Source organism: Pan paniscus, chromosome 6 (genome assembly GCF_029289425.2).
Source record: "Pan paniscus chromosome 6, NHGRI_mPanPan1-v2.0_pri, whole genome shotgun sequence".
NCBI lineage: Eukaryota > Metazoa > Chordata > Mammalia > Primates > Hominidae > Pan > Pan paniscus.
The window spans coordinates 83,935,501-83,954,491 of record NC_073255.2 but is presented as its reverse complement, the minus strand read 5'-3'; the positions used below and the strand labels follow the sequence as shown (position 1 = coordinate 83,954,491).

At 51.9% G+C, this 18,991-nt stretch overlaps 1 protein-coding gene and 1 pseudogene across 1 annotated transcript; both read left to right on the top strand.

Annotated features, from left to right (window-relative positions):
* The first annotated feature begins 354 nt into the window (after positions 1-354).
* LOC117978561 (uroplakin-3b-like) lies at positions 355-11,968 on the top strand (annotated as a pseudogene).
* On the top strand, positions 6,071-18,899 carry LOC129393061 (putative postmeiotic segregation increased 2-like protein 2). The gene is made up of 9 exons (XM_063606244.1): positions 6,071-6,143; positions 6,363-6,418; positions 8,250-8,401; positions 11,838-11,977; positions 13,964-14,050; positions 14,228-14,330; positions 15,523-15,706; positions 16,860-16,984; positions 18,779-18,899. Exons 1-8 carry the CDS (start codon positions 6,071-6,073, stop codon positions 16,944-16,946), a joined length of 882 nt encoding a protein of 293 aa, XP_063462314.1. The 3' UTR covers positions 16,947-16,984; positions 18,779-18,899.
* The last annotated feature ends 92 nt before the right edge of the window (positions 18,900-18,991 follow it).

Sequence of the window (18,991 nt, the reverse complement as noted above, 5' to 3'; positions counted from 1 at the left end):
GGGCTCTGCAGCCCTTTCTCTGAATCCAAGTTGTTCTTCCTGTGGACAGGGAACCGAGGCTGCGAACTGGGAGGATGTGGCCTCGTGGGGGGCAGGGCCAGCGTGCTGTGATGGGGATGGGGCTGGGCAGGTTGGGGCTGCCTGCTACTCCCCACTCCTGACTCTGGGTGGGGACAGAAGGCAGAGGGAGGCTCCTGGCACCTGGGGCACAGGAATCTCAGGCATGTGGTCCTGAGCCTGTTTCCAAAAGCCAGACCCTCCTCCCCAGGGCGGAGAGACTGGGAGGGGCCCCAATCCAGGCTCCGGGATGGCTTGGCTGGCATCTGGGGTTCCACTGGCCCCTCTCCCTTGGCCCTGGCAGTGGGGCTGGATACTGGCCTGCCTCCCACCAGAGTTCCCCCAGCTCCTCCCTGCTGTGGGCTGGCCTGGGAGGAATGGGGTGGGGTGCACTTACATTTGCAGGTCTTTCCAGCCCCTGGGGCAGCCTGATTAACCAGCTTCTCCAGGGCCAAGCTGTTGGGGGTGGGGTGCAGCCCGAAGCAGCCAGACCAGCCCCTGAGCCTCCCGGGTGCTGGCGGCTGTCATGGGGCTACCCTGGGGGCAGCCTCACCTAGGGCTGCAGATGCTCCTCCTGGCGTTGAACTGTCTCCGGCCCAGCCTGAGCCTGGGTGAGTGGGGGTCCCGGATGGACACGTCCAGCCAGACCCAAGGGGCTGGGGGCCCTGCTGGAGTGATTGGACCCTGGGCGCCCGCCCCCCTCTGATTGGGAGAGGCAGCCCCAGGGACCCCCACGCCCGTCTCCGTGGCTCACCTTTTGTCCCCCGTGGCCACAGAGCTGGTGCCCTACACACCACAGATAACAGCTTGGGACCTGGAAGGGAAGGTCACAGCCACCACCTTCTCCCTGGAGCAGCCGCGCTGTGTCTTCGATGGGCTTGCCAGCGCCAGTGATACCGTCTGGCTCGTGGTGGCCTTCAGCAATGGTGCGGGGACTGCTGTGGGGCCTGGGTGAGGGTGACGGCTGAGGAGAGTGGTGGGCCCTAGGAGCCCCTCACCAGCAAGCGCCTTCAATGATTGAGCCCCTGTGGGGGCCTTTGGGAGAGTAGGTGTGGATGAATTGGGCTTTATCTAAAGGGATAATATGTGTATTGAAAAATACACACGTAGTGAACACCAAATCCCCGGAGTAGTGCAAGTGGTGGGTTTGTCAGCTGTCAAGGGCTCTGCAACCCTTTCTCTGAATCCAAGTAGTTCTTCCTTTGGACAGGGAACCGAGGCTGCGACCTGGGAGGATGTGGCCTCCTGTGGGGCAGGGCTGGTGCACTGCGATGGGGCTGGGGCTGGGGCTGGGCAGGTTGGGACTGCCCGCTGCTCCCCACTCCTGGCTCTGGGTGGGGACAAAAGGCCAGAGGGAAGCTCCCCTTCAGGGGTAACAAAGTCGACTGGGTCTGGACTATCTCTGGGGGCCCTGAGGGAGGAGGTGGCATGGGGGGTCAGGGCTGGAGACTGGGCGAACACAGAACCCCCACTCATAAGGACAAAGCTGCTTTCTCCCCTCCCACCTCCATCTGTTCTCTCATCCTGCAGCCTCCAGGGGCTTCCAGAACCCGGAGACACTGGCTGACATTCCGGCCTCCCCACAGCTGCTGACCGATGGCCACTACATGACGCTGCCCCTGTCTCCGGACCAGCTGCCCTGTGACGACCCCATGGCGGGCGCGGAGGCGCCCCCGTGCTGTGGGTGGGCCATGACCACGGCTGCCACCAGCAGCCCTTCTGCAACGCGCCCCTCCCTGGCCCTGGACCCTATCGGTGGGTGGTCCCCACCGGAGCCCTGGGACTGGGGCTGTGCTTGGGGCGGAGGCATTGCTGGGACCAGGGATGCTCTCTCTAGCATCTTTCCAGGGAGGAGTCCCCCGGCCCCGGTCCTCCCCTTTGCAAGCCCGGGCTCCTTCCACTGTAGAGTCAGCAACAGTGCTCACCCCCGCTGGGGCCGGGCAAGGCCCAGGAGGAGCGGGTGGGCACCTTGGGGAGGTGGGATCTTAGTCAAGGTGGGAGGGGGCAGCTTCCCCAAAGTCTAGGCCCCTGTCCCCCACCACGGGCAGATCTGGCAGGAAACTCGGGGGCCGAGTTCAGACCCAGTCTCGTCGGTATTAGGCAGGGAGCAGGAGAGGTGGCTCCCACCCGCTCTTACAGATGAGGAAACTGAGGCACAGGAGGTCAAGTGGCCTGCCAACATTGGGGTGGAGCCGGGATGGGGAAGCAGGCAGTGTGTCCAGGTCAGGACTGTCCGGACACAGGAGGAGGCGGGGTGACCTCAGGAAGACCAGGCCCAGGGGAAGCCGGGAAGGCAGGGCGTGGTGAGGCTGGAACAGCACCCCGCTCCGCCCAGCCCCCTTCTGCCCTCTCACCCACTCTCCAGGTCCACCCTCTGCCCTCCCCGCTGCATCACCCTGGCTCAGCCTTCCAGCTCCATGTCCCGCCCCATCCCCCGCAGCCACTCTTTTCAATGCCAACCTGCCAGGTCCTTCCCCGCTTCCCAGGCCTTGCAGAGCTCCCAGCCCTGCAAAGACACAAACCAAGCCCGTCTGCGGGGCTCCTGGTGCCCTGGGTCCTCAGGCTGCTGGTGATTGAGCCCCCTGCCCCCTGGCTACTGCTGCCCCTCTGGGAGGCCTGTGACCCCTGCCCCATGTGCCCTGCTAAGCCACCTTCACCTGCTCTTTTGGCTTGTGACATATAGGAACCAGGGCCCCTAAACCAGCATCCCCGGCCCAGGTCTGGTGTCTGGAGAGCAATTGCTCGGGGGGATGAGGGGTGGTGGCACAGGCCAAGTGGCTGGAGACATCTCGGGATTCTCAGAGCAGGGCCAGGCCATGGGCTGCTGCTCTTGACAGGCACCCCCACTCCACATCCATGGGAGGGCCCCAGAGGAGCTGCCTGGGGCTTGGCCCTGCCCAGGGTGGTCCCGGCCTCTGAAGCTCTCCCCTCCTCCCCCACCACCTCCCATCCCCAGGGTGAAGTTCCTCCTGATGGACACCAGGGGCTCACCCAGGGCTGAGACCAAGTGGTCAGACCCCATCACTCTCCACCAAGGTAGCGCTGGGCAGGAGGGGCGCTGCCCCCAGTGGACTCACGATCTCTCTGGGCCACCTCTGCTGAGCTGGCCACACCCCTGCTCCCACAGGGCTGGGGGCCTGGAGGCCATGTCCAAGTCGGGCCCAGCCCCCAACAGAACCTCATGCTGGGGGAGTAGGGCACCCAGCCAGCCCCCTCGGCAGGGGCGCCATCTCAGCCCATCCACAAGCGTTTGCCACATTGTGGGCACAGACAGCCTCCCCCCTCCTGTAGGGAGTCAGCCTGTGTCAGCCCCTGCTGGGAGGGAGGAAGAGGGTGTGGAGGAGGTCAGGGTCAGGGTCGGGGCTGGCTGGGGAGGCAGCCAGCTTGAGTTCTGAGCAGACCCCAAGGGGCAAGCGTGAATGTACCAGGCCCAGAAGTTTCGAGTGCCACGGCCCAGGTGTCGGGGGTGGGGGTCTCCTGGGAGATGGCTTCAGAGGTCAGGGGGTATGGGGTGGAAGTCTTGTCATCTGAAGGCCTTGACTGCTGGGCTCCAGGGAGCAGGGCAGTGGATGAGCACGTGGGTGGGAGCAGCCTAGAAGGTAGGAGCAGGGTGGAGGCTGTGGTCCAGGCTGGCAGAGAACAGATGCTGTGCCGTCCCGAGGAAGAGGGACGGGGGGTGGGATCAGGGGGGCGCCTGGGGATATGAGACAGCCAGGCCTTGAAGCTAGGCCAGCGTGGGTGGGGAGGGAGTGAGGGAGGAGATGACAGCCAGTCCTGGGGTCGAGGGGCAGCCCCTCTGAGCAGCTGGTGTGTGTGCAGGGAAGACCCCCGGATCCATCGACACCTGGCCAGGGCGGCGAAGTGGCAGCATGATCGTCATTACCTCCATCCTCTCTTCTCTGGCCGGCCTCCTACTCTTGGCCTTCTTGGCAGCCTCTACCATGCGCTTGTGAGTGGGGACACCCCCTCAGGCCCCTCTCCCACCCAGAACCCCTCTGTTGAATTGGTCCCAGTGTCTGGAAGCCCTCCAGGCATGCCATGGGGTTTATTTTATTTTTGGTAGAGACAGGGACTTGCTATGTTGCCCAGGCTGGTCTGGAACTGCTGAGCTCAAGCGATCCTCCCGTCTCGGCCTCCCAAAGTATTAGGATTACAGGCGTGAGCCACCTTGCTGAGTCCCGTGGTTTCGAGCTGGGCAGCGCCCCTCCCAGGGCCTGTGCAGGGAACTCCCACCCTGAGTATCTCGCACCTCAGGGGTCAGTGATGGGGCCAGCAGCCCCTCTGAGGACAGGTTCGGGAGGTCCCGCCTCACTCGGGCCCTGTCTTTTCAGTGTGTCCTCAGCCAAGGCCCTTCTCCTCCCGGGCCTCACCTGCTGTCTGTGGATCCTCTGGTGGTTTAGTAAGCTGACGCCAGGGTAGTCAGGGTGGCCACCTGGAGAGGTGGTCCTCCAATTGGTTCTAGAAGGGAGGAAGGAGGGATCAGAGACTGCAGGTGAGGCCAGGTGCAGTGGCACATGCCTGTAATCCTAGCACTTTGGGAGGCCGAGGTGGGAGGATCACTGGAGGCCAAAAGTTCAAGACCAGCCTGAGCAACATGGTGAAACCCCATCTCCACTAAAAATGCAAAAATTGTCCGGGTGTGGTGGCAGGCATCTGTAATCCCAGCTACTCGGGAGGCTGAGGCAGGAGAATCGTTTGAACCCGGGTGGCGGAGGTTGCAGTGAGCTTAGATCACACCACCACACTCCAGCCTGGGTGACAGAGCCAGACTCCATCTCAAAAAAAAAAGAAGAAAAAAGAAGAGAGAGACTGCACATGAGGGAGCTGGGAGGGAGGAGAGCAGGCCTTGACCCAGCACGTGCCCCATGTGGCAGGGACATATGTCTCTTCCTCCTCCTCTCCCCGCCCAGCTCCAGCCTGTGGTGGCCGGAGGAGGCCCCGGAGCAGCTGCGGATCGGCTCCTTCATGGGCAAGCGCTACATGACCCACCACATCCCACCCAGCGAGGCCGCCACACTGCCGGTGGGCTGTGAGCCTGGCCTGGACCCCCTCCCCAGCCTCAGCCCCTGGCCTGGCCTCTTTGCATGGGGCTGGGGGAGATGGGGTGCCAGGAGTGAGTGCATGGTGCTTTGTCCCAGCTCCTGCACCCACAGGCCCCCTCAGGGCTCCTTGCCTTTCCCCCTCCACGAGCACACCCCGTACCCTGCCTGGAATCCCAGCACCAGCCCCCCTGCCTCTCCTCTGCCTTTCTGGTTTCTCTCCCTCTCCAAGCATCTGTAAGTTGCACTCAGGAGGGTTTAGGGGAGGGCCATGGGCAGGCTGGCCAGTCCCCACCTCCATCCCCACCTCTGTCTCACCTGACCTCCTGTGAGGGAGGCTGGAGACTGTGTGGACAGGCCGCCCTGACCGCAAGCTTCCAGACCCTGGGAGGAGGCCTGCAGAGGACTGTGCTTTGCCTGATGCAGGGAGCTGGGCCCATCCTGGGGCCTATGAGACCTGAGCCACCCTCCGTCCCCCATCCCACATATCAGTGGCTGGGCGGGGTGAGGATTCAGAGGCGTCTCTACTGCCCCTGGGCACAGCACCTTTCTGAGAGTGGGACTCTCCATGGTCATCTGACTACCAATTCTGGCCACCACCTCCAACCCTCTTGCGCATATGGATGGCTCTAGCCCTTATCCACCCCCTCAAGCATTTATTAAGCATCTGCTGTATGCCACATACAGTGTTAGACTTGGGGCTTCAGGCATAGCCGGTCCTGACCTTGGGGAGCTGCCTTCTCTAGACCTGAGACGACCACGTGTCCAGATGTGACCTGTTGCTGTCGGGGGTCTGTCAGGCCCTTAGACTGTCACCCCAGTAGGCTCTCCAGGACCCAGGAGCCTCCATCACCTGGAAGGACCCTCTGTGCAAAACCTCAAGCGTCCATCTGTGCACAAGGCCGGTGGTTCCCGTCGTCGCCACTCGGGGGTTGCCGGTGAGCCGCAGCCAGGCCGCCTCACGGCCAGTGCCCATGTGCGCTCCTATTCGCTGCCCCTTCTGCCTCCGAGGCGGTAGCAGATGCCACGTTGGCGGGGTCGGTGAAGGTCAGGACTCTAGGCCTCCCTCCGCCAAGCCAGAGTGATGAGCAATCACGCCTGAGAGCCCACTGCGTGCCACGCAGTCCGCACAGCCGCAGCGATTTTCTAGATGGAGAAACTGAGGCTCAGTGACTTGCCCGCTGCACTCTGTCCACGGCCGCTGCACACGCCCCCTTGGGCTGCGCTCCCGGACCTTCTAATGTGACCACGGCTCCCGGCATGCAGGCCCTGCCAGCGGAGGGAGCATGGTGGTGACCCTTGGTCTGCAGCCCTCTTTGGAGGTGAGTAAATGCGGTCTGGAGCCCACCCTGGCCTGAATGGTGCCCCTGCTGGGACAGGAAATTTATACCGGGAGCCCAGGGCCCTGCTCAGCTTCTGCCCCATGGGGTTACCCCGAGCCTGTCCCTTGATTGCTGTCCCGGCTTGTACTTTGAGGTGCCCCCATCTAGGAAAATCCACACATGCGTTTCAGGGCCAGGTATGTGGTTTAGGTAGTGCTCCCTCCCAAGCAAGCCCTTGAGCCCCTTATCTCTGGAGGCTTCTCCTCCATGCTGCCTGCACCCCCACCAGCCACCAGAACCCCTTCAGGTATAGACAGAAACAGATTCAGTCAAATTCCTTGGTGTCCCAGGTGACGTCTGGCCAGGGGAGCCAGCCCCTTTAAGTTACACTATTGCATGGCTCACACCCGGAATCCTAGCACTTTGAGAGGCTCAGGCAGAAGGATTACTTGACCCCAAGAGTTCCAGACCAGCTGGGGCAACAACATAGTGAGACTCTATCTCTACTAAAAATGAAAAAAGAGATTAGCCAGGGGTGGTGGTGTGCACCTCTAGTCCCAGCTACTCGGGAGGCTGAGGCAGGAGGATCACCTGAGCCCAGGAGTTTAAGGCTGCAGTGAGCCGTGATCATGCCACCGCACTCCAGCCTGGACAATAGAGTGAGACCCTGTCTTGAACAAACAGGCCAGGTGCAGTGGCTCACACCTGTAATCCCAGGACTTTGGGAGGCTGAGGTGGGCAGATCACTTAAGGTCAGGAGTTAGAGACCAGCCTGGCCAATGTGGCAAAACCCTGTCTCTACCAAAAATACAAAAATTAGCAGGGCATGGTGGTGGGGGCCTGTAATCCCAGCTACTCGGGAGGCTGAAGCAGGAGAATCACTTGAACCCAGAAGGTGGAGGTTGCAGTGAGCCGAGATCTTGCCACTGCCCTCCAGTTTCGGTGACAGAGCAAGACTCCGTCTCCAAAACAAAACAAAACACACAAACAAACAAAAAAACCCCACCACGGTGGAGCCCAGGTCCCTCTGCCTGGAACTGAGAGAGAGTTAACAGACGGGCTTGGTGTCTCATGCCTGTAATCCCAACTTTGGGAGGCCAGGGCAGGCGGATCACTTGAGGTCAGGGGTTTGAGAGCAGCCTGGCCAACATGGTGAAACCCTCTCTCTGCTAAAAATACAAAAATTAGCCTGGTGTGGTGGTGGGTGCCTGTAATCCCAGCTACTTGGCAGGCTGAGGCAGGAGAATCACTTGAACCTGGGAAACGGAGGTTGCAGTGAGCCGAGATGATGCCACTGCACTCCAGCTTGGACGACAGAGCGAGACTCCAACTCAAAAAAAAAAAAAGACAGAGTTAAAAGACCACCTCCCTGTCAGTGACCCTTCAGCAGAGACTGTCTCACGCTGTCCTATCCAGACCCAAGACAGTTGGCTAGGGGCCCGGCCCCGGAGGGGTATGACAGGGAGAAGGAGGGGGCCGTTGGTGTTTGCTGTGTGAAAAGATGAATTAATCCTCCCAGGGTTCAAGGACCAGCTAGGAGCAGGATTGCCACGGCTTTTTTTTTTTTTTTTAAACGTGGAGTCTCACTCTGTTGCCCAGGCTGGAGTGCTGTGGCGCGATCTCTGCTCACCGCAACCTCCACTTCCCAGGTTAAAGTGATTCTCGAGCCTTGGTCTCCTGAGTTGCTGGGATCACAGGTGCCTGCCACCACACCCAGCTAATTTTTGTACTTTCAATAGAGATGGGGTTTCGCCATGTTGGCCACAGGCTTTTGCATGTCCTGGGGCCCTTCTGTGTTTGTTCTTACTGTCACAATCCGTGCTGATGCCAGGCGCAGCGCCAGGGACTTCCCATGCGAGCCTGCAGCTGCCCCTCCCTTCTGCACAGCCTCTCTGAGCCCACTGAGGAGCTGCCGTCACCCTCAGGAGCCGCCTGGAACTTGACTTTGGAAACACCCTCTAAACAGATCTTGGAACCTAGGGTGTAAAGACTGAATCATAGTCCAGGAGCCCAGGGGAGGCTACTGGCCCCCACTGAGAGCCAAGGGGGCTTCCTAGGGGTTCTTTCTTTCTTTTCTTTTTCTTTTTTTTTTTTTTGAGACCGAGTTTTGCTCTTGTTGCCCAGGCTGGAGTGCAACAGTGCGATCTCAGGTCACTGCAACCTCTGCCTCCTGGGTTCAAGCATTTCTACTGCCTCAGCCTCTGGAGTAGCTGGGATTACAGGCGCCTGCCACTACACCCAGCTAATTTTTGTATTTTTAGTAGAGATGAAATTTCACCATGTTAGCCAGGCTGGTCTCGAACTCCTGACCTCAGGTGATCCATCTGCCTTGGCCTCCCAAAGTGCTGGGATTACAGGTATGAGCCACCACGCCTGGTCCCTGGGGTTATTTCTGAGCTGACTCTTTTTTTCTTTTCTTTTCTTTTCTTTTGATATGGAATCTTGCTCTGTTGCCCAGGCTGGAGTGCAGTGGCATGATCTTGGCTCACTGCAACCTCCACCTCCCGGGTTCAAGTGATTCTCCTGCCTGAGCCTCCCAAGTAGCTGGGATTACAGGTGCCTGCCATCATGCCTGGCTAATTTTTTTGTATTTTTAGTAGAGACAGGATTTCACCACGTTGGCCAGGCTGGTCTTAAATTCCTGAGTTCAACAGATCCTCCCACCTCAGCCTCCCAAAGTGCTGGGGTTACAGGTGACAGCCACCATGCCCGGCCTTGAGCTGAATTTTGAAGGGCAAATGGAAGAAGGAGGCCGAGGCTGGAGGATCTCTTGAGCCTAAGAGTTCAAGACCAGCCTGGGCAACACAGCAAGACCCCATCTCTAAAAAGTTTTTTTTAAAAAGAGGGAAGAAGGAGAGAGGAGGAGAGAGAGCTACTCAGAGAGACCAGGGGTGTATACGGTCCTGTTCTGCAGTGGCACCCATGGTGGCCAAGGGGTGGTAGCAGGGATTGTGGGCTGGGAAGAACCAGATCTGAACCAGGGCAGACAAAGAGGATTGGAGAGGAAGAGTTGGATTCCAGAAATATGCAGGAGGTGGCCGCAGGAATTGGGAGATAAGGCAGAGGGAAGAGGCCATGCCCAGTTTCTGATGTGGCCTGGGCGTGAATGCAAAAATTGGGGTCTTCTGTGCTTTGCAAGTGAGTGCACCACCACAGTTTGCTTTACGGCAAGGCCCCAGGAAAAGGGGTGCTGGGGATGTCATCTCAACGGCAGGTGTGTTTCACAAGAACATTAATACATCGTTAATATTTTTGAAAGACAAGACTGGGCATGGTGGCTCACACCTGTAATCCCAGCACTTTGGGTGGCTGAGGCAAGTGGATCACTTGAGCTCAGGAGTTTGAGACCAGCCTGGGCACCATGGCAAAACCCCGTGTCTACTAAAAATACAAAAAATAGCCAGATGCGGTGGCTCGTGCCTGTAGTCCCAGCTACTCGGGAGGCTGAGGCAGGAGAATCGCTTGAATCTGGGAGGCAGAGGTTGTAGTGAGCCGAGATCACACCACTGCACTCCAGCCTGGGCAACACAGTGAGACTCCATCTGAAGAAAAAAAAAAGAAGAAGAAGAACCCAAGGGAGGGGGCACTGCCCAGCACAGGCACAGTCCCATCAGGCCCTGGGGAGCCATGCCAGGGCGTTCTGCCCAGCACAGTCACACCTAAAAGGGTCCTCAGCCGAACCCCATCCCCTTGAATACCAGCTCGTGATGGCTTTGAGCAGAACATGTCACGGGAACGGCATTGTGCAGAACTTTTTATTAAATGGCATTTAAAATATTCCCCAGGACTGTGTAGTTGGGGAAACACCACAAAATCCATTGGCCCAGAACATAATGGCTCAATGGTTCAAAACAAATGCATTGTTAAAAAGGAAAAACAGCAACTGTTGCGGGGTAATGACTTGCAGATGACTCAGCAGGCCAAACATCAAAGGAATTCGGATGGCAGCAGGTGGGCACAGGCAGCCAGGAAGCACCCCTCCCTCGCTCTCACTTCCAGCGATCGCTTTACCTCCCTGGAGTGTCTAAGCCACCCATTTCTCTCCATCATCCCTGCAATCCCCAAGCAAGAGCCACCTTGGTCTCCTGCTGGATGTCCGTGGCTCCTCTCTAGCTGAACTCTCCATGTCCACTCCTGCCCGTCGCCCATTCCCCTCTCAGTATCCAGAGGGACCAGGTTCTTTGTTCTTTGTTTTTTTTTAAGATAGAGTCTCACTCTGTTGCCTAGGCTGGAGTGCAGTGGTGTGATCTCGGCTCACTGCAACCTCCAGCTTCAGGTTCAAACGATTCTCCTGCCTCAGCCTCCCAGGTAGCTGAGACTATAAACGTGCGCCACCGTGCCTGGCTAATTTTTTTGTATTTTTAGTAGACGGGGTTTCACCATGTTGACCAGGCTGGTCTCAAACTCCTGACCTCGGGTGATCCACCCACCTCGGCCTCCCAAAGTGCTGGGATTACAGGTGTGAGCCACTGCACCCAGCCAGGACCAGGTTCTAAACCTGATCACATCGCACCTCTGCTCCCAACATTCAGGAACTTCACACTGCAAGAACAGAATCTAGGTTCAGACAGGTGTGGCGGCTCACGTCTGTAATCCCAGCACTTTGGGAGGCCAAGGCAGGCGGATCACTTGAGGTCAGGAGTTCGAGACCAGCCTGGCCAGCATGGTGAAATGCCATCTCTACTAAAAATACAAAAATTAGCCAGGCATGGTGATGGGTGCCTGTAATTTCAGCTACTTGGGAGGCTGAGGCAGGAGAATTGCTTGAACCCGGGAGGCGGAGGTTGCAGTGAGCTGAGATCACACCACTGCACTCCAGCCTGGACGACAGAGTGAGGCTCTGTCTCAAAAAAAGCAAAACAAAATAAAACATACCAACATCTAATCTCTATAAAATATTTTTAGAAGTTATCCAGGTGGGCCGGGTGCAGTGGCTCATGCCTGTAATCCCAGCACTTTGGGAGGCCAAGGCGGGTGGATCACTTGAGGTCAGGAGTTCAAGACCAGCCTGCCCGACGTGGTGAAACCCCATCTCTACTAAAAAAAAATACAAAAATTAGCCGATTACAGGCATGAGCCACCCCACCAGGCCATGCTTTCAGTTTTCAAGAAAGAAGACACCATTGTTGCCAAAGATTTTGGTAATTTGAGAGATACAATGTATGTTTTCTCCAAGTGGATCCTAGATAGTAAGGATCTGTTGAATTTGAAGTATCTATCCAGAAGTATTTTGGGTACATGTTTAAGGATTGTTAAACAGTGTTTCTATTTCTGGATATAATAAATGTATTTGTTAATATAATAAATGAACAGATTAGACCCATAAACTATTTACAGTGTTGAGTCATTTCCCACAGTTAAAATCAGGATGAAAATATATAGCTGAATACTTGCTTTGTTTCTTGTACCATTTCTTTAGTACAGAACCTGCTAAGGCCATCAAACCTATTGATCGGGAGTCAGTCCATCAGATTTGCTCTGGGCCAGTGGTACTGAGTCTAAGCACTGCAGTGAAGGAGTTAGTAGAAAACAGTCTGGATGCTGGTGCCACTAATATTGGTAAGTTTGGGAGAGTTTTAAGCCACAAGAAATGATTAGTGTGTGTTGTTGTAGTCAAGAAACATTTGTTATTGAAATAAGACTATCAAGTGTTGATGTAGTAATAAATTATTATTTTTAAGTTAAAGTTAGCACCTATTATGTGCCTAGTACTTAGCTAGGTAGTAATAATAATAACAACAGCTTTTATTGTGTTCTTATGGTGTGCCAGGCAGGTGTTATGCTAAGAATTGCACAGAAATATCTCATTTAATTTGCAGAATAGCTGGGCGTGGTGTTTCACGCCTGTAATCCTAGCCCTTTGAGAGGCCAAGGTGGGGGGATTGCTTGAGGCCAGAGTTCAAGACCAACCTGGCCAACATGGTGAGACCTCATCTCTATTAAAAAAATAAAGCAGGCCAGGTGTGGTGGCTCACACCTGTAATCCCAGCACTTTGGGAGACCAAGGTGGGTGGATACCTGAGGTCAGCAGTTTGAGACCAGCCTGTCCAAAATGGTGAAACTCTGTCTCTACTAAAAATATAAAAATTAGCCGGACCTGGTGGCAGAAGCCTGTAATCCCAGCTACTTGGGAGGCTGAGGCATGAGAATGGCTTGAACCCGGGAGGCAGAGGTTGCAGTGAGCCGAGATCGTGCCACTGCACACCAGCCTGGGACAGAGCAAGACTCCGTCTCAATAAAATAAAATAAAATAGGCGTGGAGTAGTGGCTCACATCTATAATCCCAGCACTTTGGGAGGCAGAGCAGGGCTGATCATTTGAGGTCAGGGGTTCAAGACCAGCCTAACCAGCATGGTAAAACCTTGTCTCTACTAAAAATACAAAAATTAGCCAGATGTGATGGTGCATGGCTGTAATCTCAGCTCCTCGGGAGGCTGAGGGAGGAGAATTGCTTGAACCTCGGAGGTGGAGGTTGCAGTGAGCCAAGATCAGATCATGCCACTGCATTCCAGCCTCAGTGACAAGAGCAAAACTCCATCTCAAAAAAAAAACAAGAAAAAAAAAAAAATAACACAATAAAATAAACCTAAAAAATTATTAATCAGCTGAGTAACTTTATGAGATAGAACTTATTATCTTCATTTTACAGATGAGGAAATTAAAGAACAGGAAATTTCCTTTTTTTGGGATTATAAAGCTAATAAAATAGGATCCAGGAAGTCTGATTCCAGAACCAGTTGTCTTTTTTTTTTTTTTTTTTGAGATGGAGTTTCGCTCTTGTTGCCCAGGCTATAGTGCAATGGCACGATCTCGGCTCACCGCAACCTCCGCCTCCTGGGTTCAAGCAATTCTGCCTCAGCCTTATGAGCAGCTGGGATTACAGGCATGCACCACCACACCTGGCTAATTTTGTATTTTTAGTAGAGACAGGGTTTCTCCACGTTGGTCAGGCTAGTCTGGAACTCCTGACCTCAGGTGATCTGCTCACTTTGGCCTCCCAAAGTGCGGGGATTACAGGCATGAACAACCGCGCCTGCCCCCTTTTCTCCTTACTGGGTATGTTAAAATTATTTCTTTCAAAAGAAAAGGCTGGTCAAAGTGCAACGGTGTTAACCACTAATTGATCACAACCAGTTACAGATTTTTTTGTTCCTTCTCCACTCCAACTGCTTCATTTGACTAGCCTATGGACAAAAAAAAAAAAAAAAGAGGAAAGAAAAAGCTAAACTATTTAATCTGGGCTAGTAAATGGCCAGAAAGGGCTTTATAAAAATGAAATATACAAAATGATACTCGTACTTTTAACTAAAGGTATAGTTATGACTCTTCAATTTGCATATGTTATAAATAATATCAATATAAAAGCTTATAGCATGGGTCCATTTTTTTTTTTTTTTTTTTTTCTTTTTGAGACGGAGTCTCACTGTCTCCCAGGCTGGAGTGCAGTGGCGTGATCTCGGCTCACTGCAAGCTCCGCCCCCCGGGTTCATGCCATTCTAGCGTGGGTCCATTTTTAATAAATACATAAATATTTAAACTTTCTAGATCTAAAGCTTAAGGACTATGGAGTGGATCTCATTGAAGTTTCAGACAATGGATGTGGGGTAGAAGAAGAAAACTTTGAAGGCTTAAGTAAGTTGACTTTTTCTAATTCTATTATAAAATAATTGGGCCACATGTCTCAGAATTTTGAGTAACACTGTCTTGGGAAACGCAAAAACAGTTTTTTCAGCCAGTTACTAGATATCATGTATATCCGTTGTTTTAGCACTTGAGGTATCTTAGTCCTTACTTTACAGTCTCTTTCAGCTCTGAAACATCACACATGTAAGATTCAAGAGTTTGCCGACCTAACTGAGGTTGAAACTTTCGGCTTTCAGGGGGAAGCTCTGAGCTCACTGTGTGCACTGAGGTGATACAATGTTTTTATCCATTCACTTGACCCCTTAGAAAAACCTCTCAGAAAGTTAATTGGAATCGTTATTATTTACAGTTTTCTATCTCGGTATCTCAGCTTCTAGCTTCTGAATTCTGTTTTGTCTCACTGCCAATCTAAGTCCTAGTACTTCTGAAATGTGGGAAATAAATGAATGAAATGAAGCAAATAGTATTGTTAAAAAAAATGGTTACCCTTATTAGAACAGTAACTTCTCAATTTTAACATAACATATAGGTAATAAATGATAGTTACCATTGCTTTTCATCATCAAATTTTAGGGAAACATTTCACCAAAGCACTATTTAATTATAGCCCAGATACTAAATTTTTATAATTATATTTAAATATATATATACATATATATGTGTGTGTATATATATACATATATATGTGTGTGTATATATATACACATATGTGTGTGTGTATATATGTATGTGTATATATATATATATATTTTTTTTTTTTTTTTAGACAGAGTCTCACTCTGTCACCCATGTTGGAGTGCAGTGGCACAGTCTCAGCTCACTGCAATCTCTGCCTCCCAGGTTCAAGTGATTCTCGTGCCTCAGCCTCCTGAAGAGCTGGGACTATAGCGTGCACCACCACTCCTGGCTAATTTTTGTATTTGTAGTAGAGATGGGGTTTTGCCATGTTGCCCAGGCTGGTCTGGAACTCCAGGCCTCAAGTGATCTGCGCTCCTCGGCCTCCCAAAGTGCTGGAATTACAGGCATGAGCCACCGCACCCTGCCCTACATATACATTTTAATTATAATATCTCTTGGATTCTTTAAAAATTTAAAAAATTTTTTTAATTCTTTAAAAAATTCTTTAAAACAATTTTATTTGAAGAGTAATAACAAAACAAATCTCTATTTGTGAATAAATAAACCTTGAGATCATTTATGGTTTGGCAATTCAACCTGAAAAATGAAATCAAAGCTTTTATCAAAACAAAGCATGTTTAGTGCTTTCTGTCTCGCTGTCTTTTAGATGCCAAACCTTAGATTTTATGATGACTCCTCAACCGTTTAGATCTTGGTTATCTCAGAGGGATCATCAGCTTTTTAAGAAAGTTTTGAGAGAAAAGCAAGTGAAGAAAAGCATAGTCAATGCTCAACATCACGGGTCTCTCACTGAACACACCACGCCTGGTATTCTCTCACAGCGATGTCACCATTTCTACCTGCCTTGCATCGGTGAAGGTTGGGACTCGACTGGTGTTTGATCACGATGGGAAAATCATCCAGAAAACCCCCTACCCCCACCCCAGAGGGACCACAGTCAGCGTGAAGCAGTTATTTTCTACACTACCTGTGCGCCATAAGGAATTTCAAAGGAATATTAAGAAGGTACAGTAAATTAATCTTGGTTTTCAAGAGTATTGGTTAATGCACATGAGCAAAAGATTTACTAAAGATGTTTATTCTTCAGTTGATTCTCTTGCCATAATCTATTGAGAAATGCTTTATTTGCATTTCTCGTTAAAGACTTAACATTAAAGACTTAACTTTAGGGTGATTTACTTTTTTCTTTTCATCACATAGTGTTTATTAGGACTGGGCAACATAGTGAGACTCTGTTTCTATGAAAAATTAAAAAAAAAATTGACTGGGCATGGTGGCATCCACCTGTAGTTCCAGCTACTTGGGAAGCTGAAGTGGGAGATTCACTTGAGCCCAGAAACTTGAGGCTGCAGTGAGATATGATTGCGCCACTGTATTTCAGACTGGGAGACAGAGTAAGACCCTGTCTGGAAAAATATATATACATATATATATATTATTTTTATTTTTAATTTTTATCTTTTTTTGAGATGGAGTCTCACTTTGGCGCCCTGGCTGGAGTGCAGTGGCACGATCTCGATTCACTGCAACCTCCACCTCCCGAGTTTAAGCGATTCACCTGCCTCAGCCTTCTGAATAGCTGGGATTACAGGCGCGCACCACCACACCTGGCTCATTTTTGTATTTTTAGCAGAGATGGGGTTTCACCATGTGGTCCAGGCTGGCCAGGCTGGTCTCGAATTCCTGACCTCAGGTGATCCGCCCACCTCGGCCTCTCAAAGTGCTGGGATTATAGGCGTGAGCCACCATGCCTGCCTTATGTACTTATATTTTAATGAGACTATTTCTCTTGGTTTTCTGATAAATGAGTTACTGGAACCCTTATGAATCTGAATGCAAAAGAAACAGCTAAATGTTATGTAATTGTTGTGTTTAAAAACCAGATTATAAAACTATCTGTATTATATGATTACGGTTTTATAAAAACAAAACAACGGCCTAAATGTGTATAGTATAAAGGCTGGAAGAGTCAGCACTTTCATGTTCTCAGCGGTTATCCTTGGATATGAGATCTCATGCACTTTTTGCTCTCTTCTTTGTGCCTTTCCATTTTGTATGTGTATTTTTTACAATCTAAAAAGTTACTTAAACATATGCAGCTAAAAACTTTTTTTACTCGTAAAGCATTTGGTGCTAATTTTAACTGTTCTTTTTTTAGACAGAGTCTTCTCACTCTGTCGGCCAGGCTGGAGTGCAGTGGTGTGATCTTGGCTCACTGCAACCTCTACCTCCTGGGTTCAAGTGATTCTCCTGCCTCAGTCTCCCAAGTAGCTGGGATTATAGGTATGTGTCACCATGACCAGCTAATTTTTGTATTTTTAGTAGAGATAGGGTTTCACCATGTTGGCCAGGCTGGTCTTGCACCCCTGACCTCAAGTGATCTGCCTGCCTCAGCCTCCCAAAGTGCTGGGATTACAGGCATGAGCCACCACGCGTGGCCTTTTTTTTAAAGCTTTTTTGTAACTCAGCTAGCAAGAACGCAGGAAGAAATACTCAAATCTCCCTTACCCAGCTGGGGGCTATGTTAGGTTTTATAAGCATAGGGTAATGAGTTGTGATTTGATTGGATCTTGCAATAAAGTAATGCTGGGAGGTGTGATCTGACTGGATCCTGCCATGGGGTGACAGCAAAACTCAATCTGATTGGATCCTGGCTCCTGCCATGGAGTGTCCAGTTCTTAAATCAGTCTCAGCTCTTCAGGCCGAGCTTTTAGTTTCCACTCCGTGGTTGCATGCTTGGTTACCCTGGGCATGCACAGGGTACATGCCCTTCAACCTGTGGGTCCATGGCAATTGAAAAACAACTGACAACCTCATTACATAAAAGTTGAACTGAGCCGGGTGCAGTGACTCACGCCTGTAATCCCAGCACTTTGGGAGGCCAAGGCAGTTGGAGGTCAGGACTTCAAGACCAGCCTGGCCAAAATGGTAAAACCCCGTCTCTACTAAACATATAAATATTAGCCAGGTGTGGTGGTGCACCCTTATAATCCCAGCTATCTGGAGGCTGAGGCAGCAGAATCACTTGAACCTAGGAGGTGGAGGTTGCAGTGAGCTGAGTTCATACCATTGCACTCCAGCCTGGGTGACAAGAGTGAAACTCCGTCAAAAAAAAAAAAAAAAAAAAGTTGAACCAGATTTGGTCTGATGCAGTTACAGATCTACAAACCTCACCCCCACCCTCCTGCCAACACCTTCCACTCCTCATTCTTGAGGGATTAGGGATGGAGGTCATGCTTCTGCTTCGACTTCATGCTGAGCAGGGCACTGAGTCCCCTAAAGTGAAAGGAATGAAACTCTTGGGCTTCTGAGTTCAAATGAGTTCTGGGGTCACCCGGAGTAGCTTGAAAGGCTGGTATTGTTGTAATACAAGCTGAAGGTGGAAGTGTTGGAGCCTGGAGGACAAACAGCTCACCATCCATTTAAATAAATAGGACCAAAAAGTAACAGAACAGTGGCCACGAGGGGCCCCAACAGAGGAAGAAACCAGGTGAGGTGCGGTATAGTGGACTCGACTGCCTTCTAAATCTCAGTTGTTGGCCGGGTGCAGTGGCTCACGCCTGTAATTCCAGCAAAAGAAAAGCCGAGGCAGGGTGATCACGAGGTCAGGAGTTCAAGACCAGCCTGGCAAACATGGTGAAGCCCTGTCTCTACTAAAAATACAAAAATTAGCTAGGCATGGTGGCATGTGCTGTAGTCCCAGCTACTCGGGAGGCTGAGGCAGGAGAATCGCTTGAACCCGGGAGGCGGAGGTTGCAGTGAGCCGAGATTGTGCCACTGCACTCCAGCCTAGGTAACAGAGCAGGACTCCATCTCAGTCAATCAATCAATCAATCAATCTCAGTGGTTGAACTACCCTTGACATGGTTCAGCTCTGTATCCACACCCAAATCTCATGTCAAATTGTAATTCCCAGTGTTGTGGGAGGGAGCTGGTGGGAGGTGATTGGCTCATGGGGGCTGACTTCCCCCTTGCCGTTCTCGTGATATTGAGTGAGCGCTTGTGGGATCTGGTTGTTTAAAAGCGTGCAGCCCTCCCACTTCACTCTCTCTGTCTCTCCTGCTCCAACATGGCCAGACGTGCCTGCTTCCCCTTCGCCTTCTGCCGTGATTGTCAGTTTCCTGAGGCCTCCCCAGCCATGCTTCCTGTACAGCCTGCAGAACTGTGAGTCAATTAAACCTCTTTTCTTCATAAATTACCCAGTTTCTCATAGTTCTTTATAGCAGTGTGAAAACAGACTAATGGCCCTTCTGGTTGAAGGAATGCAGCCATTCTGCTTGTTTGACTATG

What these genes read in the sequence shown, in the direction of transcription:
- LOC129393061 (XM_063606244.1), top strand. Translation starts at nt 6,071, where the DNA reads ATGTGCGCTCCTATTCGCTGCCCCTTCTGCCTCCGAGGCGGTAGCAGA. An exon ending in GTCTGCAGCCCTCTTTGGAG is followed by an intron (nt 6,419 to 8,249) that starts GTGAGTAAATGC and finishes TGCTGATGCCAG; the next exon opens with GCGCAGCGCCAGGGACTTCC. An exon ending in TGCTGGTGCCACTAATATTG is followed by an intron (nt 11,978 to 13,963) that starts GTAAGTTTGGGA and finishes TAAACTTTCTAG; the next exon opens with ATCTAAAGCTTAAGGACTAT.